The sequence below is a fragment of the Lepidochelys kempii genome, chromosome 1 (genome assembly GCF_965140265.1).
Source record: "Lepidochelys kempii isolate rLepKem1 chromosome 1, rLepKem1.hap2, whole genome shotgun sequence".
In the NCBI taxonomy this organism is placed as follows: domain Eukaryota; kingdom Metazoa; phylum Chordata; order Testudines; family Cheloniidae; genus Lepidochelys; species Lepidochelys kempii.
In genome coordinates, this window is record NC_133256.1 from 228,733,285 (window position 1) to 228,758,259 (window position 24,975).

The following is a 24,975-nucleotide window of genomic DNA, read 5'->3' on the forward strand; positions in this document are numbered from 1 at the left end:
ACAAAAAGTTCCTGTTTCTAGTTCAGCCATTTACAACTCTGTGCCTTCTGGTCTAAGACTGCAACACTAATCTTGAAGCAGCAGAAACATCTTGTACCTGTCTCCAAGCAGCTAAAGGGGCACCAGCAGCCAGACATCCCTCCAGGGGAGGCAGCTTGCTCTGCTAGTAGACGAGAATACTAGCAGTCTGCTAGTGAAGCATCCAGGTTCCAAGCAGAACAAGTTAAAGGCACTAATTCATCTTTCTGTGATTTATTTTCCCCCCCTTCAGGTGCTCGTTGGATATACTCTGGGCGCTGTCATCAGTTCCTGACTGTGTGCTTTGGATTTGCTGTTGTCTATTTTTTTAGCCAAGTAAATTACACTAGTTGCAGTGGCAAGGAAATGGGGAGGGGAGGCAGCTTTCTTCTAGTTGCAGAATCCTTTTGGCTTTAGCCCTTTTAAAAAAAAAAACCATGGTGTAAGACTAGTAAGTTCCTTATTGTTTAATATGTTTGAAACCTTCCCCTGCCTCTCAACTATAATGGTCCAGGCTGCAAATTATACTATGCTCTCAAAGTTTATATGCACAAGTATGGGAATTCTTCCTCCATATAAGGCCTAATCGTAAACATTTCTAGGCACAGTGCTTTGAAGACAAGACACTGAAGTCAGTACAACAGCTGACAGGAATAAGCACTATGCCAAGTGGTATAAGGCTGAAGGATCAGGCACATACTGAGTAAATTAATGTGAGGAACAATAGTCTGAAAGTCATTAATGGACTTTCATTTCTGGACATAATCAGCCCCCAATTCACATTAATTGCCAGTAATAGTTAAAAATGCTATCCATTAAATTATTTTTTATATGTAATCAACAGCAGGGGCAATAGGAGAGGGTGCAGATTAAACCACTTCATTGACTGTGCTATTAAATTCACTCATGCACACATTCCATTCGGATTGTGTAGTAAGCCAGCATTTGAATGTGGACATGAACACCACTTTGACTGTATTTAGACGAGACCTATTTTTAACTGTCTAATACAGTAAGTACTTCAAGCAATAGTAAAACAGGATTGTAATTTTATTGGGGAAATGCATAAAAAAATCTTCCGCCTTGACACCTTCTACCAGAAGATTCTGTATTAAGATTGCTTCTTGTTTTTATTGTCCTTCCAGATGCGGTAATTGAGCACAGAAGCCAAAGTTAACCAAGCTAAATAAGGGAACATCAAATATGCTGCTCTCTTGTTGACATGGTACCAGGTGACAGTTGTAGCTGTTGCTGCACCACTAGTGAGTAGGAGATTGACCAACCCCTGAAACAAAATAAGGTGGTTAGTGTTATTTTACATGCTGCAGTTTTGTTAAGACAGTACGTAGATATTTGCACAAATTCAGACTAAACTTTTTTATAAAGAGTTCTGAAACACAGTGGAAAGTACATGCTTAAAAAAACTTAGAATGCTTCTTGCTGATACATGAATGTGTGCAGAGTGGGGTGATCAGTTTGGAAAAGGAATCATTTGCTCTTAACAGGACTGAACTAGCTTTGGAGACATTTTCATACAAATACAGAATAAATGCAAAAAGCTAAAATTAATGCAACATGCAGCCTGAAATGTCATGTTTTAAATTCATAGCATTCACATCAATAATGCTAAATTAATAACTCCAAAAATTCCAAAAGTTAAGTTTTGTGTTTGAATTTCTTTACTTCAGTATTTCAGGGATGGTGGATAGGGTGGTCTCCTGCAATTTAGGAGACTGCTTCAAATCTCTGCTGTGCTGCAGATTTCTTGTGTGACCTTACACACGTTAGTGTTCCCATTTCCCCATCGTAAAATGGGGATAATAGTGCTTCCCGGCCTCACAGGGGCACTGTGCAGATAAATACATTAAAGGCTCCAAGGCACTCCATTACTATGGTAATGGGGTCATGTAAGTATCTAAGAGAGCTGTGTAGTAAAAGGACCAGCCAAGTAGTTCATAGGGTGGTTTATGTCAGAGACTAGCTTCCCCTTCCACCCCCGGACAGCAGAGAATAATTAGTACTATCTAAAATTGACACTGAATTACGAGTCATCTCATAGTAAATGAATTTTCACAAGAACTTGTCTAAAGGACCCCTAGGAACTTTACCTTGGCATAGCTGTATTTACTTTAGTCACATGAATTATAACTTCTGTTAACAAAGGGTTGGAAAAACACACAATTGAGAGCTAATAATGTAATGACATTGTAGATAAATTATGCATAATCTCGTATGACCATATGAGTAACAAGGGAATTTAAAAAATCTGCTACTTAAGCCAATTGTTACTTTCTATATGTACCAAAGTTCATTTTCAGAATAAAAAATTCCAAAGTCGGTACCTTGTAACTGACTATGTAAGGATACGATGAGACTTTAAATGTCAATATTACTTTACACTTACCCATCCTATTTTGTGAGCTCCAAAGAATATGGGAGTCCATGCCCAGTTTAATGCCAGCTGCCCTGCATACAGCCCAAGTGGAACCATTGACTCTTCATTGAAACCTCCCAACTCCTTCCATACCAAGTAAGAACCATATCTGAATAAAATGAAGTACTCTGGCAAATTATACAATATAATACGTAGATAATTATAAACACATACTTTGGCAAACTAGGTGACTTTCATAGGTAAGGCAAGAAAATTTTTCAAAGAAGTCTGTGACTTAGGAGTCTCCATCTTATTTTCAAAAGTCACTTAAGAGTCTAAGTGCATTCACTTGCAACAGACTTAGGCTGCCAAGTGACTTTTGAAAATAGGATGGAGTATCATAAGTCATAGTTTTGGGCTAGAATCCAAAATTGAAGTGCTGATTTATTGTGGAACCTTCAATATGTGGTTTTCACACCCCTATGCTATTCAGGCAAAATGAGAGAGTACATGGTACTGAACCATCCAATAAAAGAAGTAAATAAAAAATTTTGCAGTGGCTACTTTCATTCTTGGATATAGGGGAGCAGATGAACTACTGCATTTTGGACAAATAGAAGTTTGAGTTGAGACCTGAAGACTATAAAGGAAGCAATTGCATTAGTCTAGATGAACTGAATACATTAATAAGAGTTTCGGTAACTAAGTGTTCATTGTGTGGAGTACAAAGATCGTTATTTCAGAAGTTATATCGGCAAATTTTCAAAACTGGGAGATAATCTGGGGTCAAGTTGAATGAGTAGGTTCCTAACTGGAGAGTGAAGTGTTGGATTTAAATGTCACTTCACCTCCTTCTATTTAATGAAGTGCTTGTCATTTTTAAGGTATTAATTTTTTTTAAACGAGTTAACAGAAGTTAAGGCTGAAACAGGCAAAAAGTGAGGAGAGAGAGCAGTGGTGAATTTGGGTAGTGTCTGCATAGAAGTGATATTTTCATAACCACATTAGTGATTGTTTTTGACACCTCCTTTCTGAAATCAAGAGTGAAGAGAATAGGAGAGAGGAGCTTTTCTCCTGTCAGTGAAATCCTCTTGGTACTGGTTACTGGAAGATCTTCCAGAATACAGTTTTGCAATTGCAAACATACCAGAATTCTCATTGCAATCCATGCCCTTTTAATGCCATGGAATGGTGCATTCTGGGATAACTTCTTAGTTCACTGAAGGTAAGACAGGATTACTCAAGGGTGAGGGATATGAAGCTCAAGCTTATTGTGTACTGAAAGCCTCCCACACAGGGTTGCCAGGCATCTGATTTTCAACCTGAATGCCCAGTTGAAAAGGGATGCTAGCGGCTCTGGTCAGCACTGGGGAACCATGACCAATGAGCGCTGCGGGGGCAGCGTGCTGAGCCTCCCATGTGCCTAGGGGCTGCAGGGACCTGGCGACTGCTTCCTGGGAGCCGTGGTAAGTGCTGCTGGGACCCCGCTTCCACTCCCACACCCAAAGTCCCTCCTGGAGCCCACACACGGCAACACCCTGCCCCAGCCCTGAGCCCCATCCTGTACCCCGAACTCCTCATCCCTGGCCCCACCCCAAAGTCTGTATCCCCACCCAGAGCCCTCACCCCACTTCTGCACCTGACCCCCCCTGCCCCAGCCTGGTGAAAGTGAGTGAAGATAGGGGAGAGCGAGCGATGGAGGGAGGGGGGATGGAGCAAGTGGGGAAAGGGCTTCGGGGAAGGGGTGCGGTGGGGCAGGGGTGTTAGGTTTTGTGCCATTAGAAAGTTGGCAACCCTACTCCCACAACCTGGTTAGCTGGATCATTCAGCACAGAAGTCCACTCCTTTTTTACTTTTGCTTTGTAGTTCACTTTAAAGTGTTAGTGGGTACTTGATTTCAGGGCCAGCTGAGTATATATTCCAAAAGACAGTCTGCTCCTTTGTGGTAGTAATTTGCCAGCTGTTTCAATGTAGTTTCATACTGAGATGAAGTCTACATTATAGGTAAGAATGCAAATTGAGTTGTGCACCTAGCTGGGCAATGGAGAGCTCCATATGCAGACTTTGCTGCATAAATATTATTGAACTCTTAAAAATTCACCTGCACATTTTTAAGCAAGATAGATTTTTAATTGTTTAGCTGCAGATATGCATCTAAGACATCCACATGACTTTACCAGAGTTCAAATTCACTCACATGTAGCATGAATAAGTTTATTTTTTTATGTGGAAGTAAATAACCCAAGCTTGCATGCTGGCTGTTCCTTTTCTAAGGGCACAATTTGATATGCTGTCAATTTAATCACTATCCTCCCAAACAAATGCTTTTAAAAAAACAAAAAGGTTTCACATTTCTCCATCACTAGGAAACACCTAGACACAATTGAGCTTCCAGATGATTTGTGAAACTGTTGTTTAATAAGCAATTGCACTTGTACACAGATATAACTTTGGCTTCTGCTCTTGATCTAAATTTTCTGGCAAATTTGTAAAGTGTAGTTCAGGGCCAGCCCCTGAGTTACACAACTCTTGGGGAGTGCTAGAGCTCTGCTAGATAATACCAGTATTCCATGACACAATCCCCAGACTCTTTTGTATGTGTTAAATGCAAATAGAGGAACTGGATTTGTTGGGCACTCTGAGGAATCTCTGTGATGTTATGTATACAGAACACAGTGATCTGGTTTTGAGCATGATTGAGGCTCTGAGAAGAAACACTTAACTCCCCCTGGGATTAGGATCATTGTGATTTGTCATCAAGAATAAGTATGATTAGGACATTAACCATGGGAGGGAACAGAATAACAAAAAGATATTTTCTGTTTGCTTGGGGAGGGGGAAAGGGAAGGACACTATGTACTGAGCTGTAAAAGACTAGAAGTTTTTCACAAAAGAAGAAAAGACCAAAAGGGAGAGAAAATGAAAGGAGTGAAGGTGAGTGGAAATTAAGTGATAAGGTAAAGGCAAGAAGAGACATGATTCAGCATTTGTTTTTATGCATATTGCTTCACTACAATATTTTGCAACAGCGAACACTAAAATTAAGGAAATCTGTAGCATCTCATCATAACGACTTACTCTTAATTTTCTAAAAAGTTTTCCTATTTGGGGCTGAACTTTCCAGACTTAATAGGCAAAAAGAGCGCAAATTTGAGGAAAATCCCTTCCATTGTATTTGAGTTATAGAAGAGTTGGGCACTGTAGTAGGTTCCTGGGGAAAGAGACAACTCGGCTTCAAAGAAAAATTACTTTCTGCAGGGATCTGCGATAATGCAACTATGGCTGAACAAAAATGTATTAAACATGGCGTAGGGCTAGTCCTCCATAAAGAAGATGTGAAACAAATTCCTGGGGCTGAGTGTCACTTTGGAGCGTGGTCATTGTGCAAGTTCTCATAGCCTAATGTGGCCTCCGCTCATGTGACATCAGTTAAGGAGGCTGGGAGAAAAGCACTTTCTCTTGCTGGGCTGTTCCTGGGACAGTTTTGTGAGGGAGATCATACCTGTCTAAAACACACAAAACAGTCCAGAAAAAAATCTACTTTACAAATAGTTTAGCTATTTTTAAAATGAGATGGAGTGATTAGAATATTTTTTGTATTACGCTTCAGCTTTTCTTTTAAAGTACCAATAGGTCTGATATTTGGCCCAACACACTTGCATCATTGCATCCCTTTTCATCATTGCCCATTTATTTGACAGTAATAGCCTAAGCTGTCATCAGTATTTTAGACTAATTCAGTTAGAGGGCAGCAGACTGTACCAGATAATGTGACCCAGATTAAAAGCACAGGTTTTTATTAGTGTTTTATAAGACAAGGGTTATAGATTCCAGTAAATTTAACTTACTCTTTACTGGAACAATCCAAATCTCAATCCCTCATTTATTTACTAATACAGTTAATTTTAACTAGAAATGTCAGAGGACACATATACGGGCGGAAATGATTAAAAAACTCTTTCAATTAGTCAGCACATTACTTCACAGTTCTATTTCTCTTATTGGGGCGGTCAGAAGCAAATCAAAAATTCCTGCATTTAATACACCTCCCTTGTGCATACACATAAAGGGCAGTGTTTCCTAAGCAAGTGCTTACCTGTTGAACATTGCAGAAACAACATCGTCGCTCTTATAAATTAATGTAGCATATATATATGCAATAACATAGCTAACTAACGTTATGCAATATGATTCTTTTTAACAATCCAGCTTTGCTACTGTACATTAAGCAACCATCAGACTAGTTAAGTGTATATACACAACATAAAAGACATACCCCATTGCTGTATACAGAGTTCCCCAGACAGGGCCAAACATCCAGTTAGGTGGACGCCAGGATGGCTTCTCAAGAGATTCATACCATATAGGGATCTCTCTCTTTGTTATCATGCCTCCCAAAAACCCTCCTGTATGGGGCAAGAGTGTGAAACCAACAGCCGGGGCCCACTTCGGTACCATTTCCAAGACAGACGCTGAATCTGAAACAAATCCCAAACACCTGAATGTTTGTTTGCAAAGTGAATTTTTTAGAATAAAACTCTGGCCAAACACTTTCAGATTAAACAGATTTATTTAAGAGATAATTATTGTACTACTTAACTCCTCTTCCAGGGCCTGATCTAAAGCCCATTTAAGTTAATTTAAAGACTCCAGGCTCACAGGCAAGCTGGAACACCCCAAGGATTCTTTTCAGTTTTTCTTTTATAGGCAGTTTTAATCTGATGCATTGTTTATGATTCTACCAACAAAGATTTCTTGATCAATTATTCAGTCAATCACTGCACCCAATACACTGCTTCCTTACTCATTCATATCCCCTTCCTTGAGCTTGCTTAGCAGAGGTTACAGGTTTAAAAACAAACATCCATCTTAACTAGTCTCTTCAATTTTCTGGGGCTGATCCTCAGCTAGTGTAAATTGTTTTAGCTCCATTGACACCAGCTGAGGATCTGCCCCTCTACGTTTATCTCTCCAGTCAAAAGGCTTCAGTCTTGTCAGGTGCTGAACATCCATAATTCCCTTTGAGCTCAATGGGAGTTGTTGGACATTAGTGCCTTGCCTGGTAAGCCTAAAAGAGAGACTCTCAAACCCATATTTGGATGAATGTCAGTCATTCACCTCTTACCCCAATTGCTTGTATATTGGTGACACTACTAGGTTTTCTTGGCATAGCATTTTACATAGATGGACGGTTTGGTGACAAGATGTAGAACCCTTAAAAAAAAATTTTAAAAGTACAATTTACATAGTGCCAAACTGCATTATCCCTCAGTTTATTTATTCATGGATGAAAATATGTGTATGTGAAATTCACCCAGGTGCAGAGGGTCAGCACAAGGCTTAGGACCAATATAAGCCCTCCAGCCAACAGTGGGTATAAGCATTGGCGGTGAAGCTTGCCTGGTTGCCCTAGCTACATTAGCAAAGCAAAGGTAGCATTAAGAGTAAATAAATAAGCTGGAAAAGCTCTACCCCAAGTTTTGTGGCCAAAAACCACCTGCTATATACAATCCATATATAGGTTGCCAAAATAAGGGATTAAACACATACCAAAAAGGATAAAATAGAAAAGACAGATTTTGAAAGCATAGTAGCCAAGTGCATGCAACCCTTTACTTTTATTATTTGCATAGGACTATAATCTTGCCCAGTGCTTTATGTGACGCAGGGTAAGATATAGTCCGTTGTTGTAGCTGTGTTGGTCCCAGGATATTAGAGAGAAAGATGGGTGAGGTAATATATTTTATTGGACCAACTTCTATTGGTAAGAGAGACAAGTTTTCGAGCTTAAATAGGGTATGTCTGCACTGTAATTAAACTCCTTTGGCTGGCCTGCGCCAGCTGCCTCAGGCTCACAGGGCTCTGGCTAAGGGGCTGTTTTAATTGCAGTATAGACATTCAAGCTCGGGCTGCAGCTAGGTTTGCCAGGCATCTGGTTTTCAACCGGAATGCCCAGTCAAAAAGGGACCCTGGCAGCTCCGGCCGTTAAAAGTCCAGTTGGCTGCCCCCAAAGGGGCAGGCAGAGTGCCTATCCGGCTCCACATGGCTCTTGGGAAGCTGCCAGCATCTCCCTCTGGCCCCTAGGCGTAGGGGTGAGCACGGGGCTCCGCATGCTGCCCCCGCCGCAAGTGCCGGCTCTACATCTCCCATTGGCCAGAAACCTTTCCTACAACATGTCTTTCGAGATCCATGAGTTGTGCACATGCCTATCACGTGTGGTGTACCTCATCCAGTGCACTAAATGCCCCAGAACAACTATAAGGGTGAAACCAGACAATCAACTACACTCTCACATGAACTCGCCCAGAAAAATAAGACAAAAACACCCTATCACCTGTGGGTGAACACTTTTCACGAAACGATCGCTCTATATCTGACGTGAGTCTCAGACCTCCTCAAAGGAAATCTATACAACACCTTCAAAGGATGAGCCTGGGAGCTTAAATTTGCAACTTTGCTAGACACTAATAACCATGGACTGAATACAGACACTGGATTCATGGCTTTTTACAACAATGTGTAACCCACTAACAACCCCACTCCCAGCAGCTCCCCCCCCCTTCTTTTTCTCACTATGACTGGAGGGGTATTAACAGGACACTTCACTTTGAATGGTCCCTTGAAATTTTGTGTTTACTACTTATGCTAAATAACGTATTCCACCTTGTATTTAGCTGTGACATTGAGTATGTTTCCCAGACCTGAAGAGGAGCTCTGTGTAAGCTCATCTCTCTCACCACAGAAATTGGTCCAATAATAGATACTAGCTCACCCACCTTATCTCACAAAATAAGAAACTAATCCTGAAGAACGGCTACAGAGAGTGGAAGAGGGGACACAGAGGAATAACCGATACTGAAGGTCAGTGAAGTAAGAGGAAAAAAGCAGAGCTGTGAAAGTGCTAAAAAGAGAGAAAATAAAGATGCAGGGGGTGATTAGTTGTTTCAGAGGCAAGTCAAAGAAATGTGTCTCTTTGATTTGTTAGGGACCTTGGTTAGCATGATATGAATGAGTGAGAGCAGAAGCCAGATTGGAGAGGATCAAGGAAAGCCCTGGCAATAGCTGTAGGCCATACAGACAAGGATTTTAAATGCAATGGGGAGGGGGACGGATAGACTGGAAAAGCAGCTGGGATTGAGAGAAGAATTTTTTCATGAGTGGGTAAACAAGAATGTGCCATTAGCCTGAGAAAGAAGCCAGAGGGGGGAAGATGTTTTGAAGATAAAAGAGAAGATGGAGAGAGCGTGCATGCCCAGGAATGGATAAGAGACAGAAGGGAGTGGAAGGGTTGGAGGTGGAAAGAAGGAAGAAATCGGAGCCAAAGTCTGTGCACAAGAGGAGGGGAGAAGAAAACATCCTGCTGAACAGTGTCAATTAAGTCTTTGATGGAGGAGGGAAAGCTGGGAAGAGAGTTAAAAACCTGTCCTGTGTAGTTTGTTGCTACAAGTATTGCTGTTGTGCCTCTTACCTAATATTATTCTATATGCAGAGTTCAAAATTTATTTTTACCAGGTCGTGTTTTAAATGCAGCACAAGAATTGCAAGTTCGCACGTTCCTGCATTATTTCTTCTTAAATACCCCTGTGGGAGAAGTATCTCTGCTGAAGCACATACTACTTCTCAGGAGTATTGGCGACATGAAAGTGACACAGTGCTACTCACTTTTACTATCTAATTCTACTGGGACCCAGGGGAGTGACTATCTGCAGGACCAACAAGCTCCGCTGGGAACAGGATTTCCTAGTAGTTGTAGAGGATCATACCTCTGCTGCTTTTACAGAGTAATTTGGAAGGAGTCCACTAAGAAGGTGAAAATGATTGTGATCCTATCGCTCTGCTGTTCTTATGGTCATTGCTGGGGAAACATGGGGCTCAGTTCTCCACTGCCCTGCAGTTTGTAGTTACTTGTACAGTGGATGTAAAATGATATCAGATCAGAGCTGTAACGTTTTGCACCCTCGGTAAGTGAGTACACAAAGGACAAGTTACTGGAGAATCTGGCCCAGTATGTATAGGAGCTGCAATACAGGGATCATTGTGGAATGAGGGAGAACAGGAAATGAGGGAAGACACAAGACCAGGAAATATCCACAAAACAGGAAGAGGAAAGATGTGCACAAACAGAGGGGGAGGACGAGAGAGAAGGAAGGGAGCGCCGCAGGAGTGGCAGGACATAATTTGGATTGATTTGGGTGCCCTGCCCTTTGGGCTAGTAATACTAATTAGTAATTATATAGCACTTTTTAAACAGAACTCAAAGCTTTTTGCAAGCGTTAGTAAGCTTCTTTATCCCTATTTTCAGAGCTGTCCCTTGGGAACGGCCAATCGGGGCAACCACCCTGGGGCCCTGCGCTTTGGGAGGCCCCACGCTTCATGAGGAGGCGGGTGGGGGGATAAAGTGATGGGGGTGAGGAGCAGTCCCCATACCAACTTCCCCCCAGCACCTCCCCATCCCTCCCAGCGCTTACTGTTGTTCAGCAGTTTTGCAGCAGCTGGAGGAACTGGAGTGGGAGGGGAGAGGAGCAAGGGCACAGTGTGCTTGGGGGAGGGGCGGAACTGCGCAAGGAAGAGGTGGTGTGCAGGTGGGCCCTTGGGGGAAGGGGGGGAGTGGGGGCCGGGCCTGGGCAGAGCCAAGGGGAGCACCCTCTGGCAGATAGAAACTCGGCGCCTATGTCCCTGGGCCCCGCACCCCCCATAGGGACAGGCTTGCCTATTTTACAGAAGGGATACTGAAGTACTGTGACTTGCTCTAAGACACACACCAAGTCAGTTGCAGGATTAAGATTAGAATTTAAGTTTCTTAACTCCCAGTTCCAGGCCCTGTCAACTACACCACAACCATCCCTAGATGTGGGAGCACTATAATTCAGGTATTCAATCCCTGGGGATTAGCAACTGGTACCAATCTCCAATGAAAATCAATGGCTGAGTGAAAGAGCAGCACTGATTGATTTAGGAAGCCATGTGTATGTAGCCCTCCATAAATGCTCCATGTGGGCCTTTAAAACGAGAACAAGTGAGTGAAAGGAGGGAAGTGGGAGGAGAGGGATTCCCAGAGACACTGTTCCTGAAAAAAAGAGTAGAGCTGGAAACAAAATGAAAGATTTGGAAACAAACCAAGGATGAAAGAGAGGAGCAATGTACAACCAGACAGAGGTGATAAGAAAAAGAAGTAATGCATAAAATTCAAACGTGGTGATCAGAGGAGAAAAATATTAAAAGGCCCGATTCCAGAAAACCTTATTCTTAGGTGTCTTCCTTACATGATGACAGGTTTCAGAGTAACAGCCGTGTTAGTCTGTATTCGCAAAAAAAAAGGAGTACTTGTGGCACCTTAGAGACTAACCAATTTATTTGAGCATGAGCTTTCGTGAGCTACAGCTCACTTCATCGGATGCATGCTCAAATAAATTGGTTAGTCTCTAAGGTGCCACAAGTACTCCTTTTCTTTTTCCTTACATGAGTTTTCCAGTTGTAGGAGTTTCTGTTACACAAGAGTATAAAGAAGTAGCTGATGCTTAGATCTGAGATGTGTAAGCACTGGAATAAATTGCCGAGAGAGGTTGTGGAATCTCTATCACTGGAGGCTTTTAAGAACAGGTTAGACAAACACCTGTCAGGAATTATCTAGTTATTATGTAGTCCTGACTTGAGTGGAGAGCACTGGACTAGATGACCTATTGAGGTCTCTTCCAGACCTACACTTCTAGGCTTCTATGTTCTCCTACCACACACCCCATCTTTGCTCTAGATTTCTTAACACCATGACAAATTAAGCAAATCACATATAAAGCAGAATCTGCATTAGTTCCAAGCTTTTCTGACTTTACTTTTAGAGGAATTAAATGGCTTTCAGTTGCATTACTTTAGTTTCCCTTTATTTTCAGAGAGGAAACCAGTTATAGAGCTTACAAAATGCATTTCATAATAGCTGCTTGATAAGGAGTGTTTTCCTTTTTAAAAAAAAAAAAAGTTCAAAGTGGATTCAGGCACTATACTTGTGTTCCGTGTTATACAGCACCGAGCATAAGGAGTTCTGGTCCATGACTAGGGCTCCTAGGTGGCTTCACAATACAAATACTAATAACTAATAATCCACCTGCTCTTAAGTCTGCCGACCTATTTTGTGGTTAAACAATCACATTTCCTATTTTGTATGATGTTTTTCTCATCCTTATTCCTGTGCGAAAGACCCACACAAACAGGGGGAAATGACTAACAGGGTGAGTATTCTTCAGTAAATCACGTTGTTGAAAAAATAAAAAGTTAAGGCTGGAAGTGTTTCAAGGGATTCCATCCATCACCTAGAAGGTTACATTTTTCTTTACAATTTTTTTTTTTAGTTCAAAAGCCTGGAAGTAAACAGAGAGGAATCCATCCAGTTCCCACACTGCCATATAAAACTTTTAATCCCTATAACACCAACCACTCTTAACTTTACCCCATTATTTGTTCTGTACTGGAAATATGCAGTTAGATGTATAATATTTATTAAATGTGTAGGAAATATTTAAAAAGTAATATACTTGTAGAGTATATAAAACTGTCAGATCTGACCTTCTCAGAGTAGGGTAAAGTATTTTTATTAATATAATTTGAATGACTGATATTTGCTGTTTGTAGCTTTGTATCTAAACCTGGAAAGTATATACCTTTTAACTATGGTGTAGCAACTAAGTTTGTCACCTTTTTGTACTGAATAATATTGTAGAATGGGTTAGTGATTTTATAACCTCCAAGTAAATTTGTTATTTTGATCTTTATATATCTTTGCAAATGTTAGATGATAAAGCTAAGGCTCAGTGGGTGGTGTAAGTTAATTGAGGTGATATTGACGGATGAAAGATTATATATGGTAGAGAGAAACTGGCTGGATCTTTTAACTATTCATTTTCTAGACTTAATGGTTGGGGATTATTTTGTAGTTGTAGGACTTTGTAAACGGTATGTGGGTGTTAAGTGAATTCTCTTGAAACACTTTAAACTTGAACAATACTCATTTTTTGTTTGATTATTTTTTTTGTTTGTTTGGGACTTACCCTGTTTTGAATAAGTGCCAAAAGCTTAACCTGGGATGGTATTATGTTAATAGAAGGAGAGGCCTGCTATAATGGACCCGATAAGAATCACTAAAACAGGGGTCCCTTCCTTAGACTTTAGCCAGTCTAAAGCAGATATGGGGAGCTTGGTGGGAGGAAAGGTACACCTTGAAATAGAGGACATTAGAGGGAAATACCTCTCATGGTTGCCTGTATCTCCCCTTGCACGCCTACCCTTGGTCCCCTATAGCTCTTATCCCTCATCTTCTATTCCCTACTATTATCCAGCCTCTCCCAAAGCTTCCCCATTCTGAGACCAGGAGCATGGCTCTATGTTGCCCTTTCATATCCCCTATCCCAGCCCAAAAAGGAATCCTACAAAAAGTGAAAACATGGAAAAATTGCTAAGGAGGAGTACAAAAGAATAGCACAAGCAGGTACGGACAAAATCAGAAAGGCTAAGACAAGGGACAGAAAAGGCAATAAGAAAAGGTTCTTTAAATACATTAGGAGCAAGAGAAAGACAAGTATAGGTTGGCTACTTAGTGAAGAAAGAGGGCTAATAACTGATGACATCAAAAAAGCTAAGGTTTTTGAATGCCTATTTTGCTTCAGGTCTTCACTAAAATGATTAATGGTGATTAGATTCTAAACACAATTGATATTAACAACAAGGGGGAAGGAATACAAACCAAAATAGGGAAAGAGCAGATTAAAGAATATTTAGAAAAATTAGATGTATTCAAGTCACCAGGGCCTGACGAAATTCATTCTAGGGTACTTAAGGAACTAGCTGAAGCAAGCTCGGAATCATTAGCAGGTATCTTCGAGAACTCAATGGGTGGGTCCCAAAGGACTGGAAAAGGGCAAGGATAGTACCTATCTTTACAAGGGGGAACAAAGAGGACCTGAGCAACTACTATCGGTTTGTAAGCTCCTAAAGGATAATAGGGTTATAAGGAATAGCCAGCATGGATTTGTCAAGAACAAATTATGCCAAACCAACCTAATTTCCTTCTTTGATGGGGGTACTGTCTTTGTAGATGGGGAGAAGCAGCAGAGGTGAGATATCTTGATTTTTGTAAGGCTTTTAACACAATCCCACATGACAACTTATAAGCAAAGTAGGGAAATGTAGTCTAGATGAAATTACTATAAGGCATGTGCACAACTGGTTAAAAGACTGTACTCAAAGAGTAGTTATCAGTTGTTCACTGTCAAACTGGGAGGACATATCTAGTGGGGTCCCACTATGGTCAGTCCTGGATCTGGTTCTAATCAATATTTTCTTTAATGACTTAGAGGGGAGAGCCATTATAAAATTTGTGGATGACACCAAGGTGGCAGGGGTTGCAAGCATTTTGGAGAACAGGATTAGAATTCAAAATGACCTTGGAGAATTGGTCTGGAATCAATAAGATGAAATTCAATAAAGACAAGTGCAAAATACTTCACTTAGGAGGGGAAATTCAAATGTACAACTACCAAGTAGGGAATAACTGGCTCGGGGGTAGTACTGCTGAAAAGAATCTGGGAGTTATAGGAGGTCACAAATGGAATATGAATCAATAATGTGATGCAGTTCTGAAAAAGGCTAGTATCGTTTGTAATACATAGGAGGTATGTGTCCTGCTCTACTCAGCACTGGTGAGGCCTCAGCTGGTGTAGTGTCCCATTCTGGATGCCACACTTTAGGAAAGATATGGACAAATCAGAGAGAGGCCTAAGGAGAGCAACAAAAATGATAGAAAGTTTAGAAAACCTGACTTGTGAGGAAAGGTTAAAAAACCCTGCATATTTTGTCTTAAGAAAAGAAGACTGAGCGGGGACCTGATAACAATCCTGAAATATGTTAAGGGCTGTTATAAAGAGGACTGTGATCAATTGTTCTCCATGTCCACTGAAGGTAGAACAAAAAGCAGTGGGCTAATCTGCAGCAAGGGAGATTTGGATTAGATATAAGGGAAAACTTACTAAATATAAGGGGAATAAGGTTCTGGAACAGGCTTCTGAAGAAGGTTGTGGAATCCCCATTACTGGAGGTTTTTAAGAACACAGTGGATGCGATGGTCAGGGATGGTCTAGGTTTACTTGGTCCTGCCTCAGCACAGGGGGCTGGACTTGATGACTTCTCAAGGTCTCTTTCCACCCTACATTTTTATGATTCTATGTCCCTCCCCATGTTTTCCCATCCAGCACTTCTGCTCCTCGGCATTTCTCCCAGTATCCTACTCACTCACTCATCCCCCCACCTCTGCCAGGTGCAGCAGCGCACCCTTAGGCTGCAGCAGGTCAGTTTATACTTTAAATTTATTTTGTGTACTCATGGTAACTGCACTAGAGTGACCCCAGCCATCGCAACAGGAACCAGAAGAAATAAGGAAAAAGAAACAAAATACAACATTCTGCCACTTAAGGCAGGGTGTTTCTCCCCTATGGCCCAATACCTGGGAAGCTATACTCAAGATTTTCTTCAGCCTTTTCCCCTTCTCTCTGAGTAAGGGCTGCGGGGAGGACAGCAGAAAGGGAGCAAACCACAAAGGAAGGGATGGTTTGCTTCAGCCCAGAGGAAAAGTAAATAGTTCTTAACCTAGGCACCAACTCTGCGGGTGCTCAAGGGCTGGAGCACCCATGGAAAAAAATTAGGGGGTGCTTAGCACCCACTGGCAGCCAAGCTCCTCTACTTCCTCCCCCTCCCTCCCAGTGTCTCTTGCATGTCCTAGAACAGCTGTTCAGCAGCATGCAAGAGGGGCTGGAAGGAAGGAAGAGGGAAGAGGTGGGGCGGAAAGAAGTGGGGTGGGGCCTGGGGCTGAGCAGGGTTTGAGCACCCCCGGGGAAAATTAGAAGCTGGTGCCTGTGGTTCTTAACTTTAAAGTCTTTTGTAAACTGTTTAGCCTTTCTGTGAATGCAAAAGAGCCAGCTTCCCACTTCCTCTTTCTTCCTAGCTTGGGTGTTTCCTGACCCAGTTACCTTCCAGCTCAGGGAGATGAGGAAAAGAGAGAACGACTTTTGTTGCCTCCTCTTTAAATCCCTGTTTTAGAGTGCTATATACTAACCCCTTCTTTATCTGTCTTTGTGCTGGGCATGTATACCTTCTCACATCATCTTTAGATTATACATCTTTATAATTTTGCCACTGACATTACCCTCATCTAAAATTAAAAACACTAAAGGGCACTTCTTGCAGCATGGCCAACAAAACAAATGGTTTTGGTGTTTGTAGGCCTCACCATTTTGGGGATGTGAGGAGTTGGAGGGAGGAAAAAAAAACCATTAGGAATAGTTTCAGAACATCAACAGCAGGGAATATTTTGCAACAGCACAATTTCATAACTGCTTTTCTTGTTCACTCCCTCTCCAAAAAACAAGCATCCAAAAACAGAACCAGAAATTCTACCATGGAATGAGATGTGGCATGCAAAATCTCAGGGGTGAGGAGGGAGTGTTTTTTTTCTGGGGTGTTTGCTGGAAGAGTGGATGGTTAGTAATGAGAATCCCGTTTGTTTTAATTACGGAGTGGCTATTACAGCGCCATACCTCAGAAGAAACCATGACACTGACTAAACAAAGAGAAAAGGAGTACTTGTGGCACCTCAGAGACTAACCAATTTATTTGAGCATAAGCTTTCGTGAGCTACAGCTCACTTCATTGGATGCATACTGTGGAAAATACAGAAGATGTTTTTATACACACAAATCATGAAAAAATGGGTGTTTATCACTACAAAAGGTTTTCTCTCCCCCCACCCCACTCTCCTGCTGGTAATAGCTTATGTAAAGTGATCACTCTCCTTACAATGACAGGTTTCAGAGTAACAGCCGTGTTAGTCTGTATTCGCAAAAAGAAAAGGAGGACTTGTGGCACCTTAGAGACTAACCAATTTATTAGAGCATAAGCTTTCGTGAGCTACAGCTCACTTCTTCAGATGCAAATCCTTACAATGTGTATGATAATTGAGGTGGGCCATTTCCAGCACAAATCCAGGTTTTCTCCCCCCCAAACATCCCCCCCAAACAAACCCACTCTCCTGCTGGTAATAGCTTATGTAAAGTGATCACTCTCCTTACAAAGCTATTACCAACAGGAGAGTGGATTGTTGGGGGCGGGTGAGGGGGGGAGAAAACCTGGATTTGTGCTGGAAATGGCCCACCTCAATTATCATACACATTGTAAGGAGAGTGATCACTTTACATAAGCTATTACCAGCAGGAGAGTGGGGTGGGGGGAGAGAAAACCTTTTGTAGTGATAAACACCCATTTTTTCATGATTTGTGTGTATAAAAACATCTGTATTTTCCACAGTATGCATCCGATGAAGTGAGCTGTAGCTCACGAAAGCTTATGCTCAAATAAATTGGTTAGTCTCTAAGGTGCCACAAGTACTCCTTTTCTTTTTGTGAATACAGACTAACAAGGCTGTTACTCTGAAACCTAAACAAAGAGAGTTGTCAAAATGCACAAAGTAAAAAACAAATCTAGATAAATGTTTTTTCTCACTTATAATAACCTTAGATGTTATCTGTAACAATAGAAGGAAACAGCACTGTAAATTTAAGTTGGTGGTATTTATCTAAGGACAAAATGTGTGCAATATGATATGTAGATTTGGAAGGATTAGATTTTTATTGGTAGTATACTAAACATCGATTTCACTGTGTACGTACACACCAACAACAAAAAAACTATCAAAATGTATAGATAAAATAAGAAAAATACTGTCTGAGAACTTTAGAGTTTGATTTAATGATATTTACTTTGTATATTTGGACATGTGATATTGACAATGTGTTAACTGTTATAATGCTTTAACTTTTTGAATCTGTCATTTCCATAGTTATCATCTGAACCCTCCCCATAATTTTCTGCAACTCTGAGCATTTCAATCAATAAAAACAAAAATTCTGAAAACCCATAATTTTGCACAACAAAATGTAAATCAATAAAAATTGAAAAAAGCTTAAACATCAATATTATCAATAAATTTAAATTCTGTCAAGCCTAGACTCTCAACCTTTCCAGACTCCAGTACCCCTTTCAGGAGTCTGATTTGTCTTGAGTACCTCCAAATTTCCCCTCACTATAAATCTACAAAATCAGACATAAAAATACAAGAGAGTCACATCACACTTACTGAAAACTTGCTGACTTTCTCATTTTTACCATCTAATTATAAAATAAATCAACTGGAAGATAAATATTGTACTTAAATTTCAGTGTATAGTAGATAGAGCATTATAAACAAGTCATTGTCCGTATGAAATTGTAGTTCATACTGACTTTGCTAGTGCTTTTTATGTAGCCTGTTGTAAAACTAGGCAAATATCTAGATGAGTTGATAGACCGCTGTGTACCCCCAGGCTACACCCTGGTTGAGAACCACTGGTTTAGTAGACGTACTTCTGTGACATTTTGTACTAACCGTACACTTTCAGGACATACTTCATTCCTAGATTTGAGCTGTACTATTCATGCCTGGTAGTCATTAATATGTGAATCACCATCACCAGATCTGTGTCTAATTGGATGAATTATAATCTTTTGGGCAGCCACAAGCAGAAATAGGTAGCTTTTGCTGCTGTGGATATTTGGGTATTTGACAGCAGTGAGGAGTCCAAAAGGAACCCTAGGCTGCAGATTGACTTAACAACCTGAGAGCAGATGCCCTTGATAATGGGGGATGTTATAGGAGAAGCAAGTTATTCAAAGCATTTGTCTTTTCCCACCAGCATTGCTTCAGTAGGGCTTGGGTTCAGCTTTAGCCAGTTGCTCTTCATCCAATTTATCTCAACTCAGCATTGAGAAAAAGGGGAGAAGATGCTGTTTATATTTCATAAAAAAAACAAGCGTAGGGCTGGGTGGTGTCCCTATACCAGAAGTGTGCAAACTATGGCCTGCAGGCCACATTCAGCCCATGGGACTGTCCTGCCTGGCCCTTCAGCTCCTGGCCAGGGAGGCTAGCTTCCACCCCCTCCCCCACAGCCACGCCAGGGATAGTCAGGGGACAGGGAGCGGTTGGATGGGGCAGAGGTTCTGGGGGGGGGGAATGGGGAATGGGCGGGGGTAGATGGGGGGGTACTGGGGCCGGGGGTGCTGGGAATGGGTGGTCAGGGGACAAGGAGCTGGGGGGGGGTTGGATGGGTCAGGGTTCTGAGGGGGGCAGTTAGGGGGCAGGAAGAGGGAGGGGGCATATAGGGGGCGGGGGCCAGGCTGTTTGGGGAGGCACAGCCTTCCCTACCCAACCCTCCATACAGTTTCGCACCCTGATGTGGCCCTCGGGCCAAAAAGTTTGCCCACCCCTACCCTAGTCAGTTCAGCCCATGTTGTCTCACTGACTCCTCCAATGACTTCACTTAGATGTTGAATAAGATGGAGGGGAAGACTGAGATTCCACATTATGGGATTCCATAGAGGAGGGTTCTGGGGGAAGAGTAATATTTTCCCATAATGATGACCCTTTGGTCTGAGAAGATGATCTGGCAGTATTACTTGCTATTCCGATTCATTTTCACTCCACTGAGTTAAATGACCCCATTCCTTTTATTAAACTGCTCTACGAAATGACTCACTGTTTGATGTTTCATAATACCAAACCAACGCCAAATGATTACACAAGCGCAAATGCAGGTTTGCATACTTTCACTTCTTTTTCTTGTAATATCTCCATTTGGTGCTCACTTTACTAAAGTGTGCTTCACTTTAGCCTTTCATGAATTCACTCCATTTCATGACATATAATCAGTCAAGAGAACACAAACAAGCATCCTCTTTTTTTCCCCTTTAGGTAACAGGCAGAATAAGCTTGAAGTACATATACCAATTTAAGTAATGCATTTCCTCTCTAATAAAGCTCCACTAGTTTAAAATCATACTCAAACTATCTCGACCTACCTGGAAAAGCAAATATTGACAATATGAAATTCTGGATTTGAGAGGCTGGAATTCAAGGCCCCCATGAAGCCAAATGAGATAGGAACTGGGACAGGGAAGAGGAGTAACACATGCAATAGTCCACTAGCTAGGGCTTGATTCATTGCTGCTGGCACAGGAGCCAAACTGCCCCAGAGGTTTTACTGTGGTAGGGCAGCTTAAAACTACTGTGGGTTTTAGCACCAAAGGCTGAATCCGTGCATATTCTGGCTCCCTTGGTCCCATCCTCTCCCTATTTGACACCACCCGCTTTCTGTGCTTTGCTGGCCAGCTCCAGGTGCCACAGTAGTGGGCATTTGCACTACTATAAACCCCCTTCTGGAGGTATTCTGCCACCATGGTGCTACAATCCAAGTTCCACTAGTGGAAACCTGTATTACATAAGGGAAGGTTACTAAGCAGTATTTCCCATCCACTGGCTAGAACCAGTGATCCTTCCCAACTGTTTTCTTGTTGTGTTCATATAAAAATAAAGAAGAGAGAAAGAAAAGGAAACTTTCCTGAACATTTTAACTGTAATACTTCAAATGACAGCAAGCCCCTAAAAATTAATTGTTGATCCAACAAGAACATTATTAGCATACATTTTATAGCATTTGTATTAATAATTATCAACATGTCCCTCAAACTATACTATGTATCTATCCGGAATCATTTAACCCAGCACTGAAATGAAGCCACCTCCAGTCTGTAACTCAGTAACCAGGAAAATGAAATGTACATAACAGGCAGGGCAACACTGTAGGATGGATAAAGAACAGGAGAGAGAAGCCCCCTACAAAGAGGGCTGTGGGAGTAAGAGCATGCCCACACACCCTTCCCCTCCCTGAAAGGGGCATTGCTCCCAGCAGTGTGGTCTGCACCTGCCAATGGAGTGAGTGCAGGGCAAGACACATTGTAAGGATCTCTCCCCAATTCCCATAAGATGATCAGAAAACACACAGTAAATGTTAAATTTGGCATAGAATCACAACAGCTCTCCCTCGTTCACCCTGTATAACCAAGCTATGCTAACATGGAGCAAATAAAGTAGCGCTAGTAATAATTACACTCCCCCCATCTAGGCATCCGAGGAAGTGGGTATTTACCCAGGAAAGCTTATGCTCCCATACGTCTGTTAGTCTATAAGGTGCCACAGGACTCTTTGCCATCTATGGTGTATCTCACCTGAGAATCTCCAAGTACTTTACACACCGTTAAAGAGGCCTCCCAGCACTGCTGCGAAGCAGTCACGAGGACTGTGTTTTACAGATGAACTAACCACAGGTTGAGTGACTGGGCCGAGGCGAGGAATCCCACGCCTTGGCTGTATCGCTACTAGGCAATGCACATAAGCAGGTGCTGCTGTTCCTGCCGACCCGATCCTGGCTGCAATATGTGACACTAGAAGACGGCCTCCCTGTTGCCAAACCCAGCACTGCGTGGCACCCTGGGGCTAAGCCCTCTTGCTGTTACCAGTGTCTCATCGGCCACGAGGTGTGGTATAAGGTGCCATTTCCCTCCACCCCTGCTGCTACAGCCAGGCCGATCGACTTGCACGGGTGACACCCTCCCCTTGCTCCTGCGGCAACTGTGCTTACTGAGAGCTGCTTCCCTTCGAAATTAGCCGTTTCCGCCTCCCCGCGCCTTAATCCGGAGCCACTGACGGAAGAGTCTCCGCCACAACCTCATGCCCGGGGAGAGACTCACCCGCTGCAGCGGCCCGCAGCTCGGCGAGGCAGAGGAGAGCTCTAGGGACCCGGCAGGGGTGCGGCGTCCCTCCTACGCGCAGGGGAACCGCAGGAGGGGCGGCGGCATGGCAATCGGGGGCGGAGCTGGATGCTTTGGTGGCGGCCCGGCCCGGGCCAGCTCCAGCACGCACGGGGGGAGGAAGGGGGTGGGTGGTTTGGGGGAGTCATTATGTGAGGCTTTTGTTGTCGTTGTTTGTCTCAAGCCTCTCCCGCTGCGACAGGAGGCGGAGGAGTTTGCAGAGCCGTTTACTGTATTTGAAATTTCAGCGCACTCATAGGAGTGGCCTACCCTAAAGGATCGCACAGCTCCAAGGTTAAATGGTCTAAGTTACTGAGCCCCTTTGGTTCTGAAATAGTTTAAGGTGCCCACGCTATCCAGGGTAAAAGGGTCCAGCTTGTCCACACCCAGCACTCCCTCCAGCGACTGCTGTGGCTGAAGATTGCAGCAGTAGCTCTTCTACTATTCCAGACCTAGTTCTCTCCTCTCTTCATTTCGTATTTCAGAAGGAGACCTGGTGGTTTAAAAAAATGGGGAGAAAATTTATTTTAAAACCAAGTTTTTAAAAAAGTCGAAATAATAAAAATATACAAGTTTTACTTTTAATAGGATATGCTGGGTCTTTATTCATGTAAGGGAAGGGTGCCAGTCTGAGCCAAGACCAGCCAAGTACAACCTGGACTTCTGCTGGGTCTGTGTGGAAATGGTATGGGAGGTGTGCACTGAGCTGTCACTAAGGGATGGGCAGTAGTATCATGCACCTGCACATGGAGGATCACTTCAGTCTAGAGTAGCACAAAAATGGTTCTAACTGAACCAGTGCAGTCTACAGTGGGTAGAAAACTTTTTTGGATCTACTGTACTTGTAATGGTACTTATAGCACGTTACAAGTGCTTTTGTATGTGCAAACCCTCCCTCCCCCCGTAAATCTCAACTTATCTCCTTGTGTAGAACTCATCAATGAAATTGTTTTTAATTGTTCACTTTATTAATATAACTTCATAAGCAAAGCTTTATGAATGAAACAACATTCATTCATAAAACTGATTACCCCAATAACTGGCTAATTGAGTTTCACTTTCAATCCAATTGCTGCTTAAATCACTGAAACTTACACTGTTTCAACATTGTAACTTCTGCTCACTGTTTGTCATTCCTTACACTTATCCATATTGTAACTCAAACTCCATTTTAACTTGTCCCAAATTCCATTTTAAAATGCTCACTTCATTTTGTAAAAGCTTGCTGCAACCTTCATTTTTGCAAAACCCTGCTGTAATCTTATTAGTTTAGTTTAGATGTGTGAATGAGGATGTATGGATGATGGAATCAACCTCCAGCCCCAGCCTGTCCTGATGAAATAAAGTGTAAACACCCAACGGCTGAAGATGCAGACAACAGCCCTGACAAAGTAAGAGAAGTCCACCCTCAAAAGAAAAGAACAAAAGTACAATTGAAGAAACATCAAAGCCAGGTCCTAGGCTGAAAGTCATGCCTGCAATTGAAGGGTGATCAATCACACCGGACCCAGAGGCAGCGTAACCTATAGACTCTGGATTCAAACGAAAGCCTACAAAAAGGAGGGTCAGATGGAAGACTTTGAAGAGTAACATTCTGCTGCTAACATGGAAAGGCATCGGTGCATGCCCAACAGAGACCCCGCTCTTCCTTGTGCCCCGCTTTCCTGGCCAGTTAGCTGCCACAAACTACAAACCCAAGCCACGAACTCAAGCTACATTCCGGACTGGTAACTATACAGCAGCTGCAGAACCTATGTGTGTGTATGAACGAATGTGTGAATGAATGTGAAACTGAATGAAATGTTATAGCTATAACTGACTGCCTACTATGATTCTTTTTGTATTCACAAAAGATCCTGATGTTTTTTATTTTACTGGTATAACACTTGTGGTGTTCCAGCACCTAGTGGATGATACCTGCTCCCTCAGGATCCAGTACCTTCCCCACAGTCCCATTTATCAATTAAGGGAAGAGGGAGCTGAGGGAGACTAGCTGGCCCACCTGAAAGGGATCCTGCCTGCTTCTATCTCTGTATCCTAGGAGACATAAAAAAAGAAAACCATTAGTTCACCAATAAAAAACTAATCCAATCCCTCCAATATTAAGGGCACAACACCTAAGGGTTATGTAATAAATACCTGGGAAAGAAAAAGAAACTACCTTGCATTTCCTATCAACAATAGGAATATCCCAGAGGATTATGAAGATCAAAACAGTAGCTCTCTTCAGCTTTCATTTTCAGTAATGACTATCAATTATTTGAATATAATTCCAGCTACATTTTCTTCTCAGGATAAAAAATATCAAATATATTAGAACAGCCCCCCCATTGAAAGTAACATATTCCATCTGATCTCTTTGCTGTTTAGTTTGTCTGCTTACTTGAACCCTTAGGTTATGGGGTATGCAACCATGTACCTCTTTGTAGGCCTGTTTGAATTTGTAAATGTCTTTGGTACAGAACCCAACTAAAAGATTTGCCTAAACTGTTACATTAAGCTGAGTTAAGGGTTACAGTTACAATCCATTTTTCTGTCCATCTGAGAGGAAGAAGTGGATCCAGACAAAGTGCAACCCCATTTACTCCTTAGACATCTTAATAGCATGCTATTGGCACTTGGTGGTCAATAGTACTGAGAGCCACTCAGTGACCTCAAGCCCTATAAGCGTGGTGTGGTGGTTTCTGTCCAAAACAAGACTGTGCAACCCCTCCAACAGGGCTCTCTCTGTGTTGCATCCTGGCCTGAAGCCTGAGTGTGAATTTTAATAAATCATGTTGTAAAGGTTCTGCAGTTACTTGGTAAACAGGTTGCTCCAATAAATAATTTACAGGAACAGTTTAAGAGCAGGTTTCAGAGTAGCAGCC

The 24,975-nt window shown here is 42.2% G+C and overlaps 1 protein-coding gene across 3 annotated transcripts; it reads right to left on the reverse strand.

Annotated features, from left to right (window-relative positions):
- Positions 1-1,050: 1,050 nt before the first annotated feature.
- On the reverse strand, positions 1,051-22,211 carry TSPO (translocator protein). Of its 3 annotated transcripts, none has more exons than XM_073316990.1 (4): positions 22,049-22,211; positions 6,669-6,870; positions 2,423-2,561; positions 1,051-1,303 (listed from the first exon to the last, which is right to left on the reverse strand). In XM_073316990.1, the coding sequence occupies exons 2-4, from the start codon at positions 6,848-6,850 to the stop codon at positions 1,130-1,132; spliced, it is 495 nt and encodes a 164-aa protein (XP_073173091.1). In that variant the 5' UTR covers positions 6,851-6,870; positions 22,049-22,211; the 3' UTR covers positions 1,051-1,129. The 3 variants fall into 3 exon arrangements, with proteins under 3 accessions (XP_073173091.1, XP_073173070.1, XP_073173080.1); XM_073316969.1 differs by lacking the exon at positions 22,049-22,211 and adding an exon at positions 21,940-22,042; XM_073316979.1 differs by lacking the exon at positions 22,049-22,211 and adding an exon at positions 21,527-21,913.
- Between the last annotated feature and the right edge of the window lie 2,764 nt (positions 22,212-24,975).